The following is a 19,054-nucleotide window of genomic DNA, read 5'->3' on the forward strand; positions in this document are numbered from 1 at the left end:
TTTCATATGAAGACGGGGGCCGCAAATCATCATCCTGCGGGCCGCAGATGGCCCGCGGGCCGCGAGTTTGAGACCCCTGCTCTAGAGTAAGTGACCACTATTTTTTACTAGTGTGTACATTCTGTCATATTTAAGCCTTTTCGAGTACATGCAAGTGAAAAACGAAAACCAGTTGAAACATTTTTTAAACTTGCAGTGCAGTGAGGCTTTACCTTATTCCAAAACTTTATCTTGTGTTATTTTCAGACCAGTAGAGGTTTGAATCTGTTTCCAACCAGTTCAGAGGCCTCAATACCTGTTGAGACTTCATGTTACTCCTGTCATTCATGATGTGACCCTCTTTCAAGATTCAAGATCAACTTTATTCATCCCTGCAGGGAAATTCAGTTGTAGAAGCAGCAATTAATAATAACATGGGTTAACATGGTCACAGCATCATCCAGTCTGTCTTGCACTGACTCTAGCTCTCCTCAAACACTAAGGTTAGTTCTTGCATGATGCTCCTTAGTTACAAACCCTCAAAAAATGACAACTAGTAAGTGGTGTATATATACATGGCCCTTTACTACCTTCTTAAAAGGCCCAAAACACTGTCTAGTTACAGTCTGTTAGATGAAGAAACCACTGTCCACACAAATAGTCATGGTTCTCTTCTTTCTATGTTGTTTTCTTGCGAAAATGTATGAAATATATACAAGTTAGAAAAGAAGTATGGCAGGAAAGCAACCCACAGTGGTACACCATCAAGTCATACAACAAAAAGGAGGCATCCATTTTGAAAAAAGAGGTCTTCTTTTATAGGTGGTTAGCCCCACCCCTTCACCAAACCAACCCAATTACTAATCAAAACTTAATAACCTATGAGAAACAAACATTCATATGTATTTAACTTTTAACAACGTGGGGTTCAGTGTCTTGCCCAAAGACACTTCAACATATTTGAGTCCGGACCTGCGATCTTTGCGCCAAGGCCACCCCAATGGCAAAAAAACAAACGATGTACTCATAAAAGACCATAATGTGGTTGCAAAATAAATGGAAAAAAAATGTAATTAAGAAAATTAGAAAAAGGAGAAAAAAGGTCGCAACTCCTTCCCCCTTTGCACGTGCATGTTCCGCTCACATGCACGCTTTGTTTTGTGCAAGTTTTAACAGACTGAGTATCAGAAGTCCTCTTAGGTTTCTGTGGTTTGAGTTGAACACAAGCTGGTTAATAATGAACTGGCCTTTTCCATCGCTCATGGATGCATTGTGAAGATGTCACTTTTAGAGATTCAAATTCTAGCTTGGCCCCTTTTTCTCTAAAAGTGGTAAAAAAAAGTTGTGTTCCAGATATTTTTTAGGTTTTTTTTAATGTTGTTTAGTGGTCTAATAAATCTCGCAACAGCAGAATCCTTTTCTTTCCTTATTCTTTATAAACAAATTTACACCCTTCAACGTTTTTTTCCTACGACTCTCTTTTGTAGAGCAGAAAAAAAATCTCACATCTTTTACGAACGGACCGTAAACTTGTTTTGTTAAACTTTGTGTTGTCAAACTCAACAACAGGCATCTTTTTCTCAGGGTGAGGTCTCAGTACAGTTCTTTTTATGAGAGCTCTGCATTATTGAAGACTGTACTCATGTTCCAAGCAGGTGTTAACCAAGTCTCGTGCGTGCGTTTGGTGACCCGTGTCGGGTTCAAAAGCACACCCTAAATCTGTCATTGCCTGGTTGAATTAGAACGACAGGACATCTCCTCAAATGTCATCAAAAGACATAAATTTACAGTATTAGAATTAGAGGATGATCCTACATACACGTAAAGTATTTTTTAAAAAACAGTTGAATATATCAGCTTTCTTCTATTTCGTGTTAATTGGGCTTCACATACAGAATGTACCATTTTGTCTACACTATGGGGCACACCATGTCAATGACCGGTCTATATTTGAAATTATATCTTTTATAAGGCACACCAAACTATTAAGTACATTAAGTGAGACAAAAGAGTTCTAAGTTCATCAATCAGTCAGACTTTATTAACTGTGTTCACGGAAACTCTATGTCCGAATTCCCACCCTAATCCCTAACTACTGAAAAACCATTAGGCTAGTGCGGGACTATATAGCGCCCTGGATTTTAAAGGCAATTCGGACACGATGCTCACTACTTTTCTTTCGTTTTTCTAAATGCTGGATATGACATCATCGACTTCATAAAGTGAAAATTGAATCAATACGAACATTTTGTGACATTTATTTATGACTCCACTGTGTTCTGATGGTGAAGATTTGGATGGTTTATTCAAAAATTACATTTAAACATGTTTTTTTTTGTTTGAAATTGTTCGACCACAATACATTATGGTCTATATTGACTAATCTAGTTAGCACCGATGCATGCTAGTTTTTCAAAAAGACTTCTGGGAAATTTCTAGTGCACTCAACTTTGGAATTAGTAGGTTCGGACAGCACTAGTCTGTACATATAAATGTGTGAACAGATCAAAATACCTCTTTGAGGTTCTTAATAGTGAAGAGTGAAGAGTATAATATACTGAAAAGCTTAAAAGTCTAGACCCTTCAAGGCTCTTAGGTGTGCCTTATGGTGCGAAAAATACAATAATACATTTTTATTAAGTGGTAAACATCTTAGGTTTTTCATTTTTCTGTAACGTGGATGAAGCTGTAGGAATTGATGTATTCCAGCTGCTGTTTTACTGTTTCGCTAACAACACCTGGGTGTTATTACTCATAGACATACAATAAAATTTAAACGGTCAGACGCACGTTTGACTGCTACTGTGGAATGAAACATTAAAAATGTGATGGAGATGTAGAAATCTTTGTATTTTTGCTTTACTCGTTTGGAATGTGGGGCTTATGAAGATACACATCTGTTTTTAATAAAATGAAGAAATCCTTCCAGCTTCAGTAATAAAGAACAGCAAAGGATGGAAGCGCAGGAATACTCATCGTGTTTCCTGAGAGTTTTATGACTGTTTTATCTGCCAAAGGAGTATTTCTGAAGCCAGTGAACTTTTATCCAGAGTCTACTTTCCTTGCCAATGTTGTCATGAAATTAAATGAAGATCAGCTTCATGGCCCCAGATGTAGAAAAACTTTAACTATTTGTGTGTAAAAGTTTTATAACAACTAAATTTGTGGCATCTTTATGGTAATTTGGTTATATTTTTGCTGTGTTTCTGCTGTTGTTCAAAGGCAGGGTGCACTCTAGATGGCTCACCATGCAATCACAGTGAAAGTGGGGACTTTATTTGCATTATCTGGAAAAAATAATGTACAGATAAATGTTTTTGTGGAGCCTTTTGTGGTAATTTAGAATTTTACCGAGGTGAACCATAAGGAACAAACATTCATCCATATGTTGGAGGTCTAATCAAAAATAAAATGTACATTATAAAACTGATTAGATGATAAGAAAACAAAACAAAAAAAACATTTAAAAACCTTATTTTTTCAGCTCCATGGTTCACATTTTTACTTGTTGCATAAGAAAATCAGATACGTTTCCTATCTTTTTAATTAAAGCTTTACTAAAGGTATTTTTCTCCTAGAAAATGGTAAAGTTTAAAGGAATTAGTGGAAAGCTGGGCAGCATCAAGCAGGAAAAAAATTCCAGACCAGCTGCCAAGGACAGGGAGATGCTGAAATCCTGCTTTCCCTCATTTTTAAGGAATGCTTGTTTGAAAGAATCTGTTAACTTGGATTTGTGTTGCTATAAGTGCACAAACTTTTGCACCCCTAAATGTGGCTAATGCTCAACAATACTCTGGTTTCTTTAAAAAATAATAATAATAAAATAAAAGCACTTTTACCACTAAATCTTAAATGCTTTTGCAGCATTTTTGATCTAAAAGTGTGACAAAAGGTGTGGACGTATTTGAAGAGTGTATGTGTTTGTCTTTGATCTCTTTTTCTAAACTTTGATGAAGTTCTAACTATGAAATTCACTATCTGTGACTTCGGCTGACCACTTCTTAGAAATGTTTTATTATCATGCACTTAATGCATAATTTATTAAATGAGAACAAGACATAAAATGTCTCCAGAAATATTTCCAGTGAATGAGCTTCTTCAGCTTTAATATCTTCAGAATAAAACCATCAAACTATGGTTGGTTGGTTGCTTTCCTCCTATTCTAACACCCCTGACACTAAAATCCAATGAAAGAGCACTACACCAATACACTGTGATTTATTTTTTAATCAAACAATAACAAATTAAATTGAGCTTAATTCATTCCTATCATGTTTTATACATTCGTCAGCCTCCTCATCCATTAGTATGATCCAAACTATCCTTAAAAACCCATAGTATAGAACTTGGTTCATGTTTTCCCCGTAGTTCATCATCATTCCACTAGAGGCAGTAGAAGGGCTTTTCCTGCTTATTTCAAAACACTTTTGGAGCAAAACGTTTAGCTAATTTTCAGAACTCATTTATATATATATATATACTGTCAACATTAAAATGCTGCCAAATTTTTGGGTAATATTTATTTTTAGAATTCTGTATGTATTAAATTTGAGACAGTGGGTAAATATGGTGCTTCTTTTTCCTGAACACACATATCAATATTTTTGCATCTTAAACTAACATCGTTGTGAGAAAAAAGTTCCAAATGACTCAACGTGTCATATGTATCATCTTTATCTCATAACAAATGATACTACCATGTTTTGTGTGAATTTCAATTTAAAGGATTTGATTAACTTCTTAATTTCTAATATATATTTATAATTTGTTGTCAGTTTTTTGAGGGGACTTTGGAATTGACCGAAACTTTAGAATGTCAAATCTAGAACCAAAAAAGATGGTGGAAAATTAGCCAAAGAAATAATTTCTAAAAATGAAGCAAAACATTACATTTTTTTTAATAAAAAAAGATCAAACAAACAAGAAAATTGTGGGAAAATATGATAACTTCTTACATTTTTTTACATGTCCTACCCAGTAGGCTCAGATACATGAGGTGTATATTTGTACAAACCCCTTTTGTATTTGAGGCTAAACTTTATTTTTAGGAATATACGTGTGTATTGATAGTTGGAAGCGATAGGAAGTGTGGCGAAATGGGGATGATGGGTAGAAGAGAGGAAAAGGGGGTAAATAAAAAGTTTATTGCCGTCATTATCACTGTCTGTTATTATACATGTTTACTAAAAATCTGGGCAAAACAAGCAAACACATGTTAAGCGCATAACATCCCTGGATGCATTGACTGTTAATTGTTTTCTAGAAGCCACTGTCAGGTAAATTGTGGTCCTGAGGGGAAATCCTCACATTTTCACACCTTTAGTCATCCTTTCACTTTAGCCCCACCCTGTTATTATTCTTAAGCCTTCTAGCTGTGAACTTGTGAGGACTCCATGTGAACTTGACTGCTGTAACAGTTGTCGTACCCCTCCCAAGGGCTGTTTGCCCCACCCTACACTCCTCCTTAGGTAATTTGAAGGAATGTTACTGGGATCTGCCACAAAGCTTTCCTCATTCCTCTCTGTATTAGCCAAAAAACACAGACGTACGCACACATTGTTATGGTTGTAAACCTGTAGCTTCTGAACCAAAACACTAGTGCTGGTTTAAAATCTCTCATTATTACAAATAAATGTTCTTACAATACAATAAAAAAAGAAAAGGTTGTGAAAAATAACGGTTTTTAGAAGCTAAATGACCAGACTGTAAAAACAAGAGAAACATAAAATGTTGAGTTGATTAAAAATTTCCAGAAATTCCACGTCACCTTAAAGGTTAACCAAACAGGGAAGTTGGAGGCTGACTCCACCCACCGGTGAAATTTAAAAATCCAGTCAGAGGGGCGGGGCTAGGGGGACTTTACTGGAGCTGCAGATCATGACGTCAGACTTCTGAAACTTACATGGTTTGACCAATCACAAAATTCAGCAGTAATACCTCATTTTAACCTGTAGGGGGCAGCACACAGGCGGGTTTTGACTATATTTTCAAGAATTAAAGAACTGTATTTTAATTTATCAAAAATTTGACAGTGGCCAACAGAAAGCACTTTTAAAGCCTCATTTATAGAGGTCAATAGACAAAAAAAGTTGATCTAGAGTTTGGTACCCTTTAACTAGAACTTTTCACAATTTCAATTTCAACTAACCTCAACACACATTGCTGAAAACTGAATTCACCTTTGAATTTATTTTTGCAAATTCAACAACCGGGGGGACAAAGGGCTGGACAAAGTATTGAGAGTAAGAATAATGGAAGTCCTACATCTTACAATCTTTGTTGGGATACTTTATTTATTCAACTTTTTTATTTAACTGAACAATTTTGAACTTCCAAATCAACGTCAGTTTTGTAGAATTGCTGCCAGTGCAGTCTTCTAGTTTGTTTATGCTTTGTTCTGTTAGTCATAAAGTGTGAACTTTGACTAGCATTTTTAAAGGGGCCGTACCATATATACTCTTCATTCTTCACTATAAAGAACCACAAAGCAGTATTTTAATCCATTTTTAATCACGCTTTTCAGAGTAATCCTCTAATAAACCTCTCAACAGCAGCCCCTCCAATACCCACAAAAACAAGCGAGTCCTCACGTGCTGACGTCACAGAGTGAGAACCGCCCCTTTCTGGAAGAGTCTGCTCTGCCAGCACCGCCCCCAGTCCAACACCTACATTCAATTTCTCTACCGATTTAGAGGCGATCAACAAAAAGCTATAATTTTAGATGGTTTTCAGTGTTCCAAAGGTAATATATGATCACATATAAAATTGAAAGGCTTAAGAAAATCATGGTATGGGCCATTTAAAGCAACACAATCTTAAAATAAACTTATGGAGGTGTGTTGGAAACAGTTTGTCAACTTGTTCACCCTTCAAAACTGGTAATTCTTCCAAGCTGATTTAAAAAAAAAAAAAGTCCAATTTCGGATTTAAATTGTTTAAGAAACTTGGGCTGCTAAACTGGCCCAACAGAACTTTAATAAACCTGATGCTTTTGTGAACAACCACAAACCGGTCAGAGCAGGCGCCATCCCTCCCTCCCACCCCGTCCTGTGTTTTTCCTCCTCTCATCCCCTCGCCAGGCTCTCGACTTCTCTCTCGGAGGCCACAAGTGTTTGATTCGCTGCCTGGTCGTGCATATTAATGAGCTGGAGGCAGCGGGCAGCTTTTTAAAAGGCTGACGGAGACAGAGAGAGTCCTCAGCGGCGGACTGGCAGCTCATCCAAGCGCTCCAGACGCACGGACGGGTTGCGCAACCAGCCAGCGACGCAGCAGAGCGCCTTTTCCGTGGTGCCGGACGCGCTCTGTCATCACTTCATCGCGTGAACTTGAAACAAATCGGATTTTTGACAACTTTGTTTCTCAAACACCCCCATTTTTCCAACTGTGGAGACATGGGTCGGTGCACAGTGGTCATTCTTTTGCTGATGGTGTCCGTATACGTCCTGAGCGCAGAAGGTAAAAGACTGATTTTTAAACTTTTTTATGTTAACAACTGCTTTTGGTTAAAGCTGTGGAGATGTAACTGAATAACAAGCAGTGGGAGCCAGTGGGAGGGTTGGGGAGTTCCCAAACTTCACAATGTTTCTACTTTTTTCTCACTTAGTGTTGACTTTTGCGCAAGCAGAAACGCACTCCTGAGCAGCTGGTTAAAAGTCCTCTAACAACATCAAACTTAAATGTTAAAAATCAAATTATGTCATTAATATTCAAACACTTTTTATTCAAGGAGAGGAGCTGTGCAAAAAAAGAAAAAAAACAGCATTTGAAGACTATTTCTTATTGGATGTTGTATTTTTTATGTTAACCGTTTTCCAATAAAAAAATATTAGATTTGATCTTCCCTGAGGCTTAAATGTTTGTTGTAACGTGCTGAAGCTGTGTCTGTTGTGTGGCAGATTTAGTGGCCGGAGGTCAGGACAGATATGATGGATACCAGAAACCTTGGAGGCTGTGGGGCATCACAGACATAAAACCCCAGCAAAACCAATTTGCAGCGCCTCCGTCTTTCAGTGGAGACGCCTGGAGAGCTTGACCCAGGGATGATGATGTAGTGCTTCAGAGTTGTTGGCTTACTTAATGGCACTTCATCTTTTCTGTGCATTTTTCATAGGAAAGAGACATACAGATAGTGTCTTTTGTGACGCAGCAGTTCATTGTAACTGAAAAAAAAGAAGTTAAATCAACTGGAAAATAGGCATCAGATAAAATAAAAGTTTGTTTTACCACATTTTCTTCTATTAAGTGACTCAAACATTCATTTTTTTTTGCCTAAAATGACAATTACTAAAGGTTACAGATATAAAAAAGCAGAATGCAAATAATTTATAAAACTAAAAAAGAAAAAAAAACTTTTCTCTGAACATACAAACATTGATGCAAATATGCAGCAATTATCTTAATATAGCTTCTAGATGAAAACAAAAATATGAGAGAATTTCTTTATTTTCTTTGTCAATTTATCATTTATCCACTTAGTATTAAGCCAGATTTCTATTTTTGCATTATATATTTATGTTTTATCATGTTGTGTGTGTGTTGGTGGTGGGATTATTGTATAATTGTTCTTTTTTTTTTTTTTTTTTTTTGGTTTTTTGCATTTGGAGAATATTTTTACGCGAAGCACTTTGAGCTACTTTAGTCGGAAAAGGGCTTTAAAAAATGTTTTGATTTGATTTGATTGCTGGAAATAATATCAGGAATTAAGTGGTTGAAAGAAGGAGAAGGAGAATATTTACCAAGAAAGAAATCTGACATTAAAAGCTATCAAGTGTAAGGACAATTAAGGGGTGAGGTTGTGGAAAAACATGGAGGAAAGTATCCATGTTTTTTGGATGATGAGTAAAAATGTACACAATTAGAAGAAAAATAAAATTGTGGGAACGTGTTAATTAGAAAATGAGAAATCTACGGAAGGGTGTGTGCACAATCATGATTCCATGGCTGTTTTGGTACCTCAATGTATTTTTTATTAATTTATTTTTGTTTATGTGTATAGTGTTTGATGTGTTATAATGTATGTATCAAATATAATAAGATTTGTGGTAGGAATTCATACGATTTTACTCCTTTTTCAACCATTTAATGTTTATTGTCTATATTAAACCATTTCATTAAAATAAAAGGAAATCAATCAATCAACAGCTATCTAGGTGAAAACGTGTTGCAGTAAACTCCAGTCTAATCTGTGCTGTTTTTTTTTTTAAGCCTACAAGTGTCGGTGCACCAGAAAAGGACCAAAGATCAGATACAAGGATGTGCAGAAGCTTGAGATCAAACCCAAACACCCTTTCTGCCAGGAGAAGATGATCTTGTGAGTCAAACTTTCTTCGTCATTGTGTCAGTTCTTTTATTTAAATGAAAGTCTTTTCTTTCTCCTTCCCCATCTGTAAATCATTTTTACGTCTTTCAATTGTTTTCTTTGATCCCATTAACTTCCATTGTGGAGTCACACACTTCCTTAGCCGGGCTGTATGACAGCTAGAATATCTGACAGGTGTGCATGGAAAGCCACTGACATCCGTGCTTAGAGGGTGGAAAGCTCTCCCCGGTTTGACGAGGGTTTAATTACACGCTTCAACCAGGAAGGTGGGAATTTCTCACTCGGGAAGGGGGAAGTGCAACGCTTAACATCATACGGGCTTATTACAGTGTTAGACCTAACTGAGCTGATAAATGTTCTCCGACAAGTGGGAGCAGCTAGTTCACGTGTCAGAACTACCTGCCCTCGCCCTCTCTCAACCCCTGCAAACACTTCTGTTCCTCAAAAGCAGATGCTACCTTGACTGCATAGCATCACAATATCGTGATATTGACATCTACTGCTCTTCTCACTCCTAGACTGGATTTAAAAAGGGGTGGAACGACCTACTGTGATCCTCTTTTGATATGTTCTAAAAGCATTCCCAGTGGGTTTTTTTTTTTTTATTTTGATTATCGCTGTTTTTTTTTTAATCCACAATAAACAAACCTGTCGTTTTCATGGACATCATTTCTGCAGAGCGGCAGGAATTCATGAGAAATTCCAGGAGGACCTCGCTGCAGACAACAAGATGGCGTCCACACATCATTAGCAGGAAGTCTTCAACTGGAATCCAAAGTTAACGCCCTCTCTCTTTTTTTGTCAGAAACAACTAATTTATCTGGAGTATTAGGGCCAGCTTATAAACAACATTTTTTTAACTCGACTTTAAACCTTTAAAAAGTCATAACTGTTAAATTACAAGAATGAAGTCGCATATTCATGACTTAAAAAGTCATAGGCTAAATTTAAGACTATTTTTTCTCATAAATTTACGAGGTAAAAGTCTTAATAAACTTTAATGATCTGTAAATCCAACAAAGAAGCTTCCAAACATTTGTAACATTTTAAACATTCATCGTACCTGTTGAAATCTAAGACGCTTTTTACAGTTTAGTCGGGCTACTGCTTGAGTGAGGGCTCACTTTGACTGGAACCTCGTAAATTTACAGGGTTTAAAATTGTAAATTTGCAAGATTAAAAGTTGTAAATGTATGAGATCTAAAGTAATAAATTTACAAGATTTAAAGTTCTATAATATACGAGATTTAAGTCGTATATTTGTGACTTTAAATCTCGTAAATGTAAAACTTGAAAAGTTGTAAATGTACAATATTTAAAGTAATACATTTACGAGATTTAAAGTAGTAAATATACGAAATATAAAGACATAAATTTACAAGATCTAAAGTCGTAAATGTATGAGATTTAAAGTCATTAATTTGCGACGTTTAACGTTGTAAACTCACTACTTTTAAAGTCGTAAAGTTATGAAATTTAAAGTTGTAAATTTACGAGATTTAAAATCGTAAATTTACAAGATATAAAGTTTTAAATTGACGAGATTTAAAGTTGTAAACTTAAAGAGTTATATGTGTACATTTACAAGGAAAAAACTTGTATATGTATGTGATTTAAAGTCGTTAATTTACAAGACTAAACATTGTAAATTAAAAAAAAACTTATATTTCTTTTTTTTGTTAAGGGCCACCAAATTTACAACTTTTAAATTTAGCTTATGACTTTTTAAGTCATTAATATACAACTTAATTATCAGTAACAACTTATTTCTCAAATGTACGAGGATTAAAGTCATAATTTATATATATGTTTGTTATCTGGTCCTAATACTCTGTCATAATCTGGCAACCCATACAGTTACATTGTTTTTATTTGTCTTGAGCTTTAAGCCTTTAACACCAGAGATGCCCTTCTATATCCTCTGACATACCATAACTCCTCATGTGATCAACGGGAATCAGCTGATTCACACAGAAAAGCAGCTTTGTAAGCAACACTTTTAAATGACTTTTCACCAAAATGCAACAGATTGCTAACAAGACCGCAAAACCACTTTTCTCCATGACGGAAGAATAAGCTGATTCACGTCGATCGTGTTAAGAATTGAAAAATGAAGGTCGTTGATGAAATCTGAAGACTGGAGCTAAAGCTTCGGTGTGAAAGGGTTAACAGCTTTACCAATCTGAACACTTTGTCTATGTCAGTTTTGAAAGGAATGAAACAATAACTTTTTTGCCACATTCTAATCTCATCTTGCACACTTAACCTTTTATTAACATTAAAAAGTTTTAATAGAAGGTGCCACAATTCTGAAAACGCAGAATTTCCGCTTCTGGCTAATAATGTCTGGCCGCCATCTTGTCTTGTCTGCAGCCAGGTCCCCTTCAGAAAATCCCCTCTTAGACTATAGGCGTAGAGCAATCCCGCCCCCATTTCCCATTGTCCATCTGTTTACATTCTCTCCTGCTAGCTTACTCCCACAACCTCGTTGGTGCAACAAAAGTTGTAGCTATCCAACCGCACAGTTTTAATCCAGCTCAGACGAGGAAAACGAAGACGATCACGGATCTATTTATCTTCAAGTGGATGATCAGAATGGAGCAGGAAGCTTGAGATTCATCCAACATAGTTTCTGTCACAAATACAATCTTTTTCCAACTCAGTTTTTTCTTTTGCTACAGATTCACAACAATTTGAATAAAGACATTCTCCAAAATTCAGTTTTAACCTTCATTTTCTTTATATGTATGTCCTCCATGAAGAGAAAAATGTTTAAAAACACAATTTTTAAAGGAGAGGGTCTTTTAGGTTGCATTATGGAGTTGTTTTTTTATGGGAAAAAAACACTCTGCTGCCCCCTGCTGTTCACTTGCAGCCAGACGGTGTTTGTGTGAAATATGACTATTACAAAATGTTTATGCTACAATTCAGGACAAATCTTGCAGTTTGTTGGAGAAAAGAGGAAGATGATATGAAAACCGAGCTTCTTTGATAAAACTGTTTTAAATTTTCTTCAAATATCAATAATTTGCACCCCTCGGAAACACAGAACTCACTTGTTTGCTTTTAAAAGATGTTCTGGGGATGTGTATTTATTACCATTAGCATTTAAAGTGGTGAACCAGCAGAACTGCAGACTTTGAGGAGACAGCCTCATATCAGAGTGTTTGAATGAAGTGTTTTTAGCATCCGGAGAACAAAGGAAGCACTCAGAAGCCCTCCTCGGCGTGCACGCTCGCTCTTGTGTGTCTGTGTTGCTACCTGCCACACAGTCATCATTCAGCGCGGCTCTATTAGCATGAGATGGAGGCCACCAGCCGTTAGAGCCTGATGAAAAATGAGCCTCAGCGGGCTCCGGAAAGCCACGGAAAGAATGAGAGCGGGAGAGAAATGAGCATGAGAGTCTGCTTTCGCTTTGGCATTCCGAGCAGCAACTCCAGAAGCACAAACACAGACACGGAGCCCCCCTAAATGTTTCTTCTTGTCCCCCCCCCCCTCCGTTTTCTCCCTTTTGTCTTTTCTCAGTCCCACTTCAGTTCCTTCCATAATTTTTAGAGCTGGTGGCTTCCCTTAGATAGCTAGGTGAATGAGAATGAGCTGGAATTCACACAGTAATTAGGTTACTTTTACCCCCTCCTGTTGAGCAGATATGAGTCCATGGGCATGCATACACAAGCAGCTTTTTTAAAGTCTGTTTCCTCAAAAACAAAGCACAAATGGCTATCAAACTGAAGCTAACTAGTCAAACGCAGTGACAAGTGAATGGGCAGGAAAACAGATGCAGAAGTCTTTAATCAAATCATTACAGGGCCTGGCTGCGAGAGCGGAGCCCTTCCTGCAGTCATTTAGCATGCACGGTCCGCTGAGGCTTTGAGCGTGTCAGCAGATGAAGAGGCCCCCTCTCTTCTCTTTTCTCCTGCCTGTTTGAAATGAATATGCCACATGCAGGCAGATTGTCTCTGTCCTTACCTCAAACGGAGGGTTTGCAGACAGACCTTTCATTCACAAGGCTCAGATGTCACATTTTTCTGTGGCAGCTCCATCATGTTGCCAAAACGAAGTTGACCCAGCTGTGCAAACCGCTCTTTTGAAATGTGAGCGTGTTTTTTTTTTTTTTCACGGTGGGAAATTTTTTTATTAGCTGCACTGAACAAAAGCAGGCAAAACGCATCAGCCATGCGGGAGGATGGAACGCTCGCCATTCAGAAAGGTTTTCACATGTTCAAAGCCGTTTTACTCCGAGGTTCAGGAAAAATCCTAAATCCTGTGAATGAGAGGTCAGATTGTGGTCACAGGGTTTTTGTGAGAGAAGGTTTGTGTTGTGGACTGAAAGGCTTTGGACGTCCGTATGCCACCAGAGCAGATGGATTCATACTGTTTTTTTCTCCAAAGAATTCCCATGTCTGCAGCTTTTGACTGAACTGTCCTCTGATCCTTTTCAGCGTGACAATGGAGAACGTGTCTCGGTTTAAGGGCCAGGAGTACTGTCTCCATCCCAAACTTCAGAGCACCAAGAATCTGGTTAAATGGTTCCGGATTTGGAAGGATAAGCACAGGTAAACATCCTGTGGCCTCTATGGAAATCTCAGATTATGTGTTTGAATTGAAATGACTTGTTAAATAATGGGTGACATGGGAAAAGTTTTTTTTTTTTTTTTTATCTATTTGCAATTAAAACGTGTTGTTTTTCTGCAGCTTTATTGAAAAATGAATGATATGCTCCCTTTATTTAACTTCCAAATTAAATTTTACATTTTTTATTTTTAAAAATAACAGTATTAAAGCCATTAAAATGTGACATTACATCCCTTTCCCACTGTTAGACCACCAATAAACATTTCACTATTATTATTTTTTGGTCAGCAATTTCCCTCCTTATTGGGTTTGACATGGTTGCAAAGTAGCCATGGCTATAAACACTATGATGCAGGTATCAGATTGTTTTAACGTAATGATTTATGTTTTTGTCTCGTATTTGTCCCTATTAAATAAATCTAAAATACTAGGGCTAGGTTAATAAAATCAATTAATCGATTTGAATGAATTTAAGCTTGATAGATCAATAATCGATTCATAAAAATATAAATTGATTGAGCACATAAAGCTAAAGTCCACTAGCTTGATGCTAACATTTAATGGGATTTTACATAGGTTGGCTAATGCTAACACTCCGTCTACATAAACATACATTGCTGACTAAATAAACATCTGACAGATGTCAAAACATGTTGAGCTGCATAAACCAACTGATTAAATAAAATATTTATGTTTTGCAAAATATAGAATAGGATATGGACTTTTTAAAACCCATTTAAAAAAAGATTAATGCCACATTTTCTATGAATTTTCTTGTATGGATGTAATAAAAAGTTGGTTTGTATATATATATCAATTTTTAAGCTGGAATGCTGACGCCAACTCAACTGACTATTTTTGTGTTTTTTATGCAACACTTAGCTATGATGCACACACTAATCATCCACTGTTATCTGCAAATTCCAGATGCTTTCATTTCTATTATTATCAGCATCTCTTGGGTCATGAAAGCCACATTAAACACTTCCAAGCTGCCTCAATTCTACTTGCTTTGTAACTTTGATGATATACCTACAAGTGAAGAATGGATTCTACAACAAAAAATCCCTCCAGTTGGTTTTGAAAAAAAATAGTGTATTTTTTTGGTTTTTTTACTGTTTCCCTGTTAATCCTCAAAGTTTGTTCTAATTGTTGCTTATTGTATTTTAAAAACTGGCTTTAAAAAATGGGTATCACTTTCTATTCTTTTTTTTTTATTTTTTTAGCTTTATGGGCATTTACATTGACATATATTCTAAATAAACTTATAGTCCTTCCTGCTATTTGTCTTTAGAAAATTCTTTTTTCCTCCTGTCTGACAGTCTATTTTCAACAATTAAGGCAAGAGAATAATTGTTTTTTAAAAGTGGCTATGAATTTAAGGTAATGATTGTTTTCTCTATATTTTAGATGATTAACAGAAGGCCAACAAGATTTCTTAGAGAGATTTTTTTGAAGTCAGGAAAGAATGAATACAGGGGTGTCCAGTGCTTTTGCGAAGAGGGACACATTTGGTAAAAATGTATAAGGGCCAACTGTTCAGATTGCATTATTTGAACCCTTATAATAACATTAAGTGTAAATTTGTGAAAATTTCATTGCAATGGGATACTTTTAATTTCTTCATGTAGATCAGAGAAACTGCTGAGTGAATGGATTATTTTGATCCCACTTGTGCTAAAGCAGCCCCTCCATGCTGTCAATTTACTTTTTTTTTACAGTTGACATTCAATAAATAAACCACAAGGGACAGAGATTTAGGGCCAATTCAAAAATGTTTTTTTTCTTGTAAATTCCGACTTTAAATCACATACATTTCAGAGAAAAGTAAGAACTGTTAAATTACGAGAATAGAGTTGTATGTTTATTACTTAAAAAGTCATAGACTAAATGTATTATTTTTTTCACGTTCATTTTCATATTTTAAAGTTTAAATCCCATAAATTCATGAGAAAAAAACCCTCAAAAATTTACGAGAATATATTTGTAATTTTATAAGATTGAAAGTCGTAAATTTGCGAAATTTAAAATAGTAAATTTGCAAGATTAAAAGTTAAAAATATACTAGATTTAATTTTGTAAATTTACAAGATTAAAAGTTTTAAATTTACAAAATTTAAAGTCGTAAATTTACAAGATTAAGTCGTATATAAAATTACAAGATTAAAAGTTGTAAATTTACAAAATTAAAGTTGCAAATGTTCAAGAAAAAAACTTGTAAATTGAACAAATTAAAAGTTGTAAAATTATGAATTTGCAAGATTTAAAGTTGTAAAATTTACTAGATCTAAAGTTGTAAATTTACGAGATTAAACGTCGTAAATTTTCGAGATATAAACTTTTAAATTTTTTTAATTAAAAGTTGTAAATTTATGAGATTTAAAGTTGTAAATTTACAAGATTAAAAGTGGCAAATTTACAAGATTAAAAGTTGTAAAATTATGAGATTTAAAATTGTAAATTTGCAAGATTTAAAGTTGTAAATTTACGAGATTAAAAGTGGCAAATTTACAAGATTTAATTAAATTTGATTAAATTTACAAGAAAAAACATATATTACTTTTTACATTTTTCTAAAACACGCGACAGTGTTGTCACAGGTTTTAAATATCTTTTAGCCAATCAGAATCAGGAATCATTCACACAGGTTTTAGACAGTACTTGGTGCTGCATATTACTGCTTGTTGGTGGAAATTTCGTCGTGGGTTGTACTTGGGACATGCTTTAATTAATGCAATTCTGTTTTGTCCTGCAGGGTGTATGAAGCCTAAAACATGGCCTACACAGAACACATGGATCAAACAAGATTTTAAAAAAAGGGACAGCATCCTCATCGGGACATTTTTATGAAGAACCAAGTGGAGTCGCACTTCTCCCCCTATGGCTCATGTTTACTCAAGAACACACAATGTTCTCCCTAGTTTGTACATAATCTGGTGGGCTTTTTATTGGGCCTTTGTTTCTAGCTACATCACTTACTTTTTCAGTCTTTTTGCAAGTGCATTTCATTCTGAGAGATAGTGAAGGAGACAGCGCCATCTGTCTGTGAGCGGTGGGGCTTATCAAGAGATTATCCCCACAAAGTGAAGGCCAATAGAGGAGTTTAGGGATGTAGATGAAATCCAATGTCCATATTTTCACTGAGTTCACCATACGTGTCACCACTGATCACATAGGCGATTCCCAGCTGTGTGTATTAAACACTTTTTCAAAAGAAAAGCACAAACTCACACCAAACTAAAACATCCTCTCCTCCAGATAAGACGGGTAATAAGCAGTCCTAGTAGAAGCTGTTACATCAAAGTGCGCATGTGTCTCACTGATGAAAATGAAAATTGTTTTATTTGATCACCTTTTTTCCTTTTTACATATATTTTGGATTGTATTTTTGGGTAGATATTTAACAAGCTGATCAATTTTAATGCAGAGACCACAACAGCACACGTCTTTGTACTTATTTAAAGTTTTCTTTTGTTAGCTACATTTTATGACAAAACTCAAAGAGTTTGAACAAAGTCTTTTTTAGACAGCTCAGAAAGAAAACTTTATTTTTTTAATAGCATATCACTTTGTCGTTAGAAAGTCATAACATTGTAGAGTTAAGCATATAAGGCTGTGATAATACACTTGTGAAGAACTTTTTTTCATCTTTTGGGAATTTGACAAGAAAAGTCCTGAATATTTTCAGCTTAATGTCTAAGAGGTTATATTTTTTCCCCTAACTTAAAAAAAATGCAGAAAATCCTCTGAATTATGACAACTGACCCCACAGAGAAAGTTAACTTTCATTTATAATCCCCCTAAAAACCACAACTTTTTGTTTTAATACATTGTTTATATTCCACCTAAGAAAGTTTTGTGTGTCTGCATGTACACATCTGGATCTAGTACAATTTATTCTTCTTTTGTATGTGACATAAATGTGTAAATGATTATTTTCCGAGTGCACTGATATGTTAATGACAATAAGTCAATATTTAGACTTTAGTGTCATGCTTATGTCAGTCTCAAATACTGCAGGGTTTTTTTTTTAACTTTTTGGCGACGTATGTTGTGAGGTTGTGCGTTTGGAGTGGCCCACCAAACACACACGTAGATATTTCATGAAGTGCAAAATAATAAACACAGTAATAAACTGTCTTTTGATTCATTTGTTGAGTCAGCAAACAGCTGTGACGGAAGCTGACGCGATGCAGCGGTGGAGCGGTCCACCTCTGATTTGCAGGTTTGATTCCCAGCATGTATTGAAGTGTCCTTGAGCTGGACACAGAACCCCACATTGCTCCTGGTGGTTGTAGGTTGGGGCAAGTGTTCGGTAGTGGAGCCGCCATCAGTGTGTGAATGTGTGTGACAGCACGACGCCTTAGAGCGCTACTATACAAGTGTCCAACAACGAATGAGTGTCAAACTGAAATCTGCTCAGGAAAAGTGATCCACTAGGTGGCACTAAAGACTGCTTCATTTTTCTTGCAAAGTCAGTCAGGGGTGGGTAAACTTTTCAACTCATGATGGGCCTTAAAATTGCCAGATCAGGAGTAAATGCATGGAGTGTTTCGGTTTAAGGAATAATAAGGAATCTGGACAAAAACATGCTTAATTTTTTAATTTAAAATAAATATATAGTTTTTAAAACAGAACACTTTATAGTTTTTATTTTTAAGACAGTGACTTTTGTTCTCATTTTAGTGCCAATTGCACTAAGGCTGTGATGCCCCTCCGGAAGGAAAATGCAAACTTAGTGAAATGCTGCATTCATTTGGTGTTGGAATGATCAGAGAAATGACTGGTTCCAAAAAACACTCATGAACGTCTGAAAAACAGCAAATCTTCCAGGAAAACATGAATGCAGAATAATTTAATAATAATTTAATAATTTACATAGTGCACTATCTATGTCAAGACATCAGAATAATAGGGAAAATAAAAATATGAACAAAGATTAACAATATAATTTTTTCAATTTGAAGTGCCAGGTTAAATAGTGTTAATAGGCCGCATAGAGCTGTAGTTTTGTTTATAACAAAGTCATATGAAAAAGGTTTCCAAACCCATTGCAAACGTAAGAAATTACAGACACACATTTTCAACATGAAGAAACAAAAAGGGAAACAATAACAAACTTAAAAATAATACTGTTAAGTAGAGTCAAGTATGTTGACAATAAATTAGTTTTTGTGTGTT

The 19,054-nt window shown here is 35.6% G+C and overlaps 1 protein-coding gene across 1 annotated transcript; it reads left to right on the plus strand.

The window, feature by feature from the left end:
- Positions 1–7,090: 7,090 nt before the first annotated feature.
- cxcl14 (chemokine (C-X-C motif) ligand 14) lies at positions 7,091–18,013 on the plus strand. The gene is made up of 4 exons (XM_024284131.2): positions 7,091–7,434; positions 9,184–9,289; positions 13,741–13,854; positions 16,629–18,013. The coding sequence occupies exons 1-4, from the start codon at positions 7,371–7,373 to the stop codon at positions 16,642–16,644; spliced, it is 300 nt and encodes a 99-aa protein (XP_024139899.1). The 5' UTR covers positions 7,091–7,370; the 3' UTR covers positions 16,645–18,013.
- The last annotated feature ends 1,041 nt before the right edge of the window (positions 18,014–19,054 follow it).

Source organism: Oryzias melastigma, linkage group LG10 (genome assembly GCF_002922805.2).
Source record: "Oryzias melastigma strain HK-1 linkage group LG10, ASM292280v2, whole genome shotgun sequence".
Lineage (NCBI taxonomy): Eukaryota > Metazoa > Chordata > Actinopteri > Beloniformes > Adrianichthyidae > Oryzias > Oryzias melastigma.

What these genes read in the sequence shown, in the direction of transcription:
- cxcl14 (XM_024284131.2), top strand. Translation starts at nt 7,371, where the DNA reads ATGGGTCGGTGCACAGTGGTCATTCTTTTGCTGATGGTGTCCGTATAC. An exon ending in ATACGTCCTGAGCGCAGAAG is followed by an intron (nt 7,435 to 9,183) that starts GTAAAAGACTGA and finishes TTTTTTTTTAAG; the next exon opens with CCTACAAGTGTCGGTGCACC. An exon ending in TGCCAGGAGAAGATGATCTT is followed by an intron (nt 9,290 to 13,740) that starts GTGAGTCAAACT and finishes GATCCTTTTCAG; the next exon opens with CGTGACAATGGAGAACGTGT.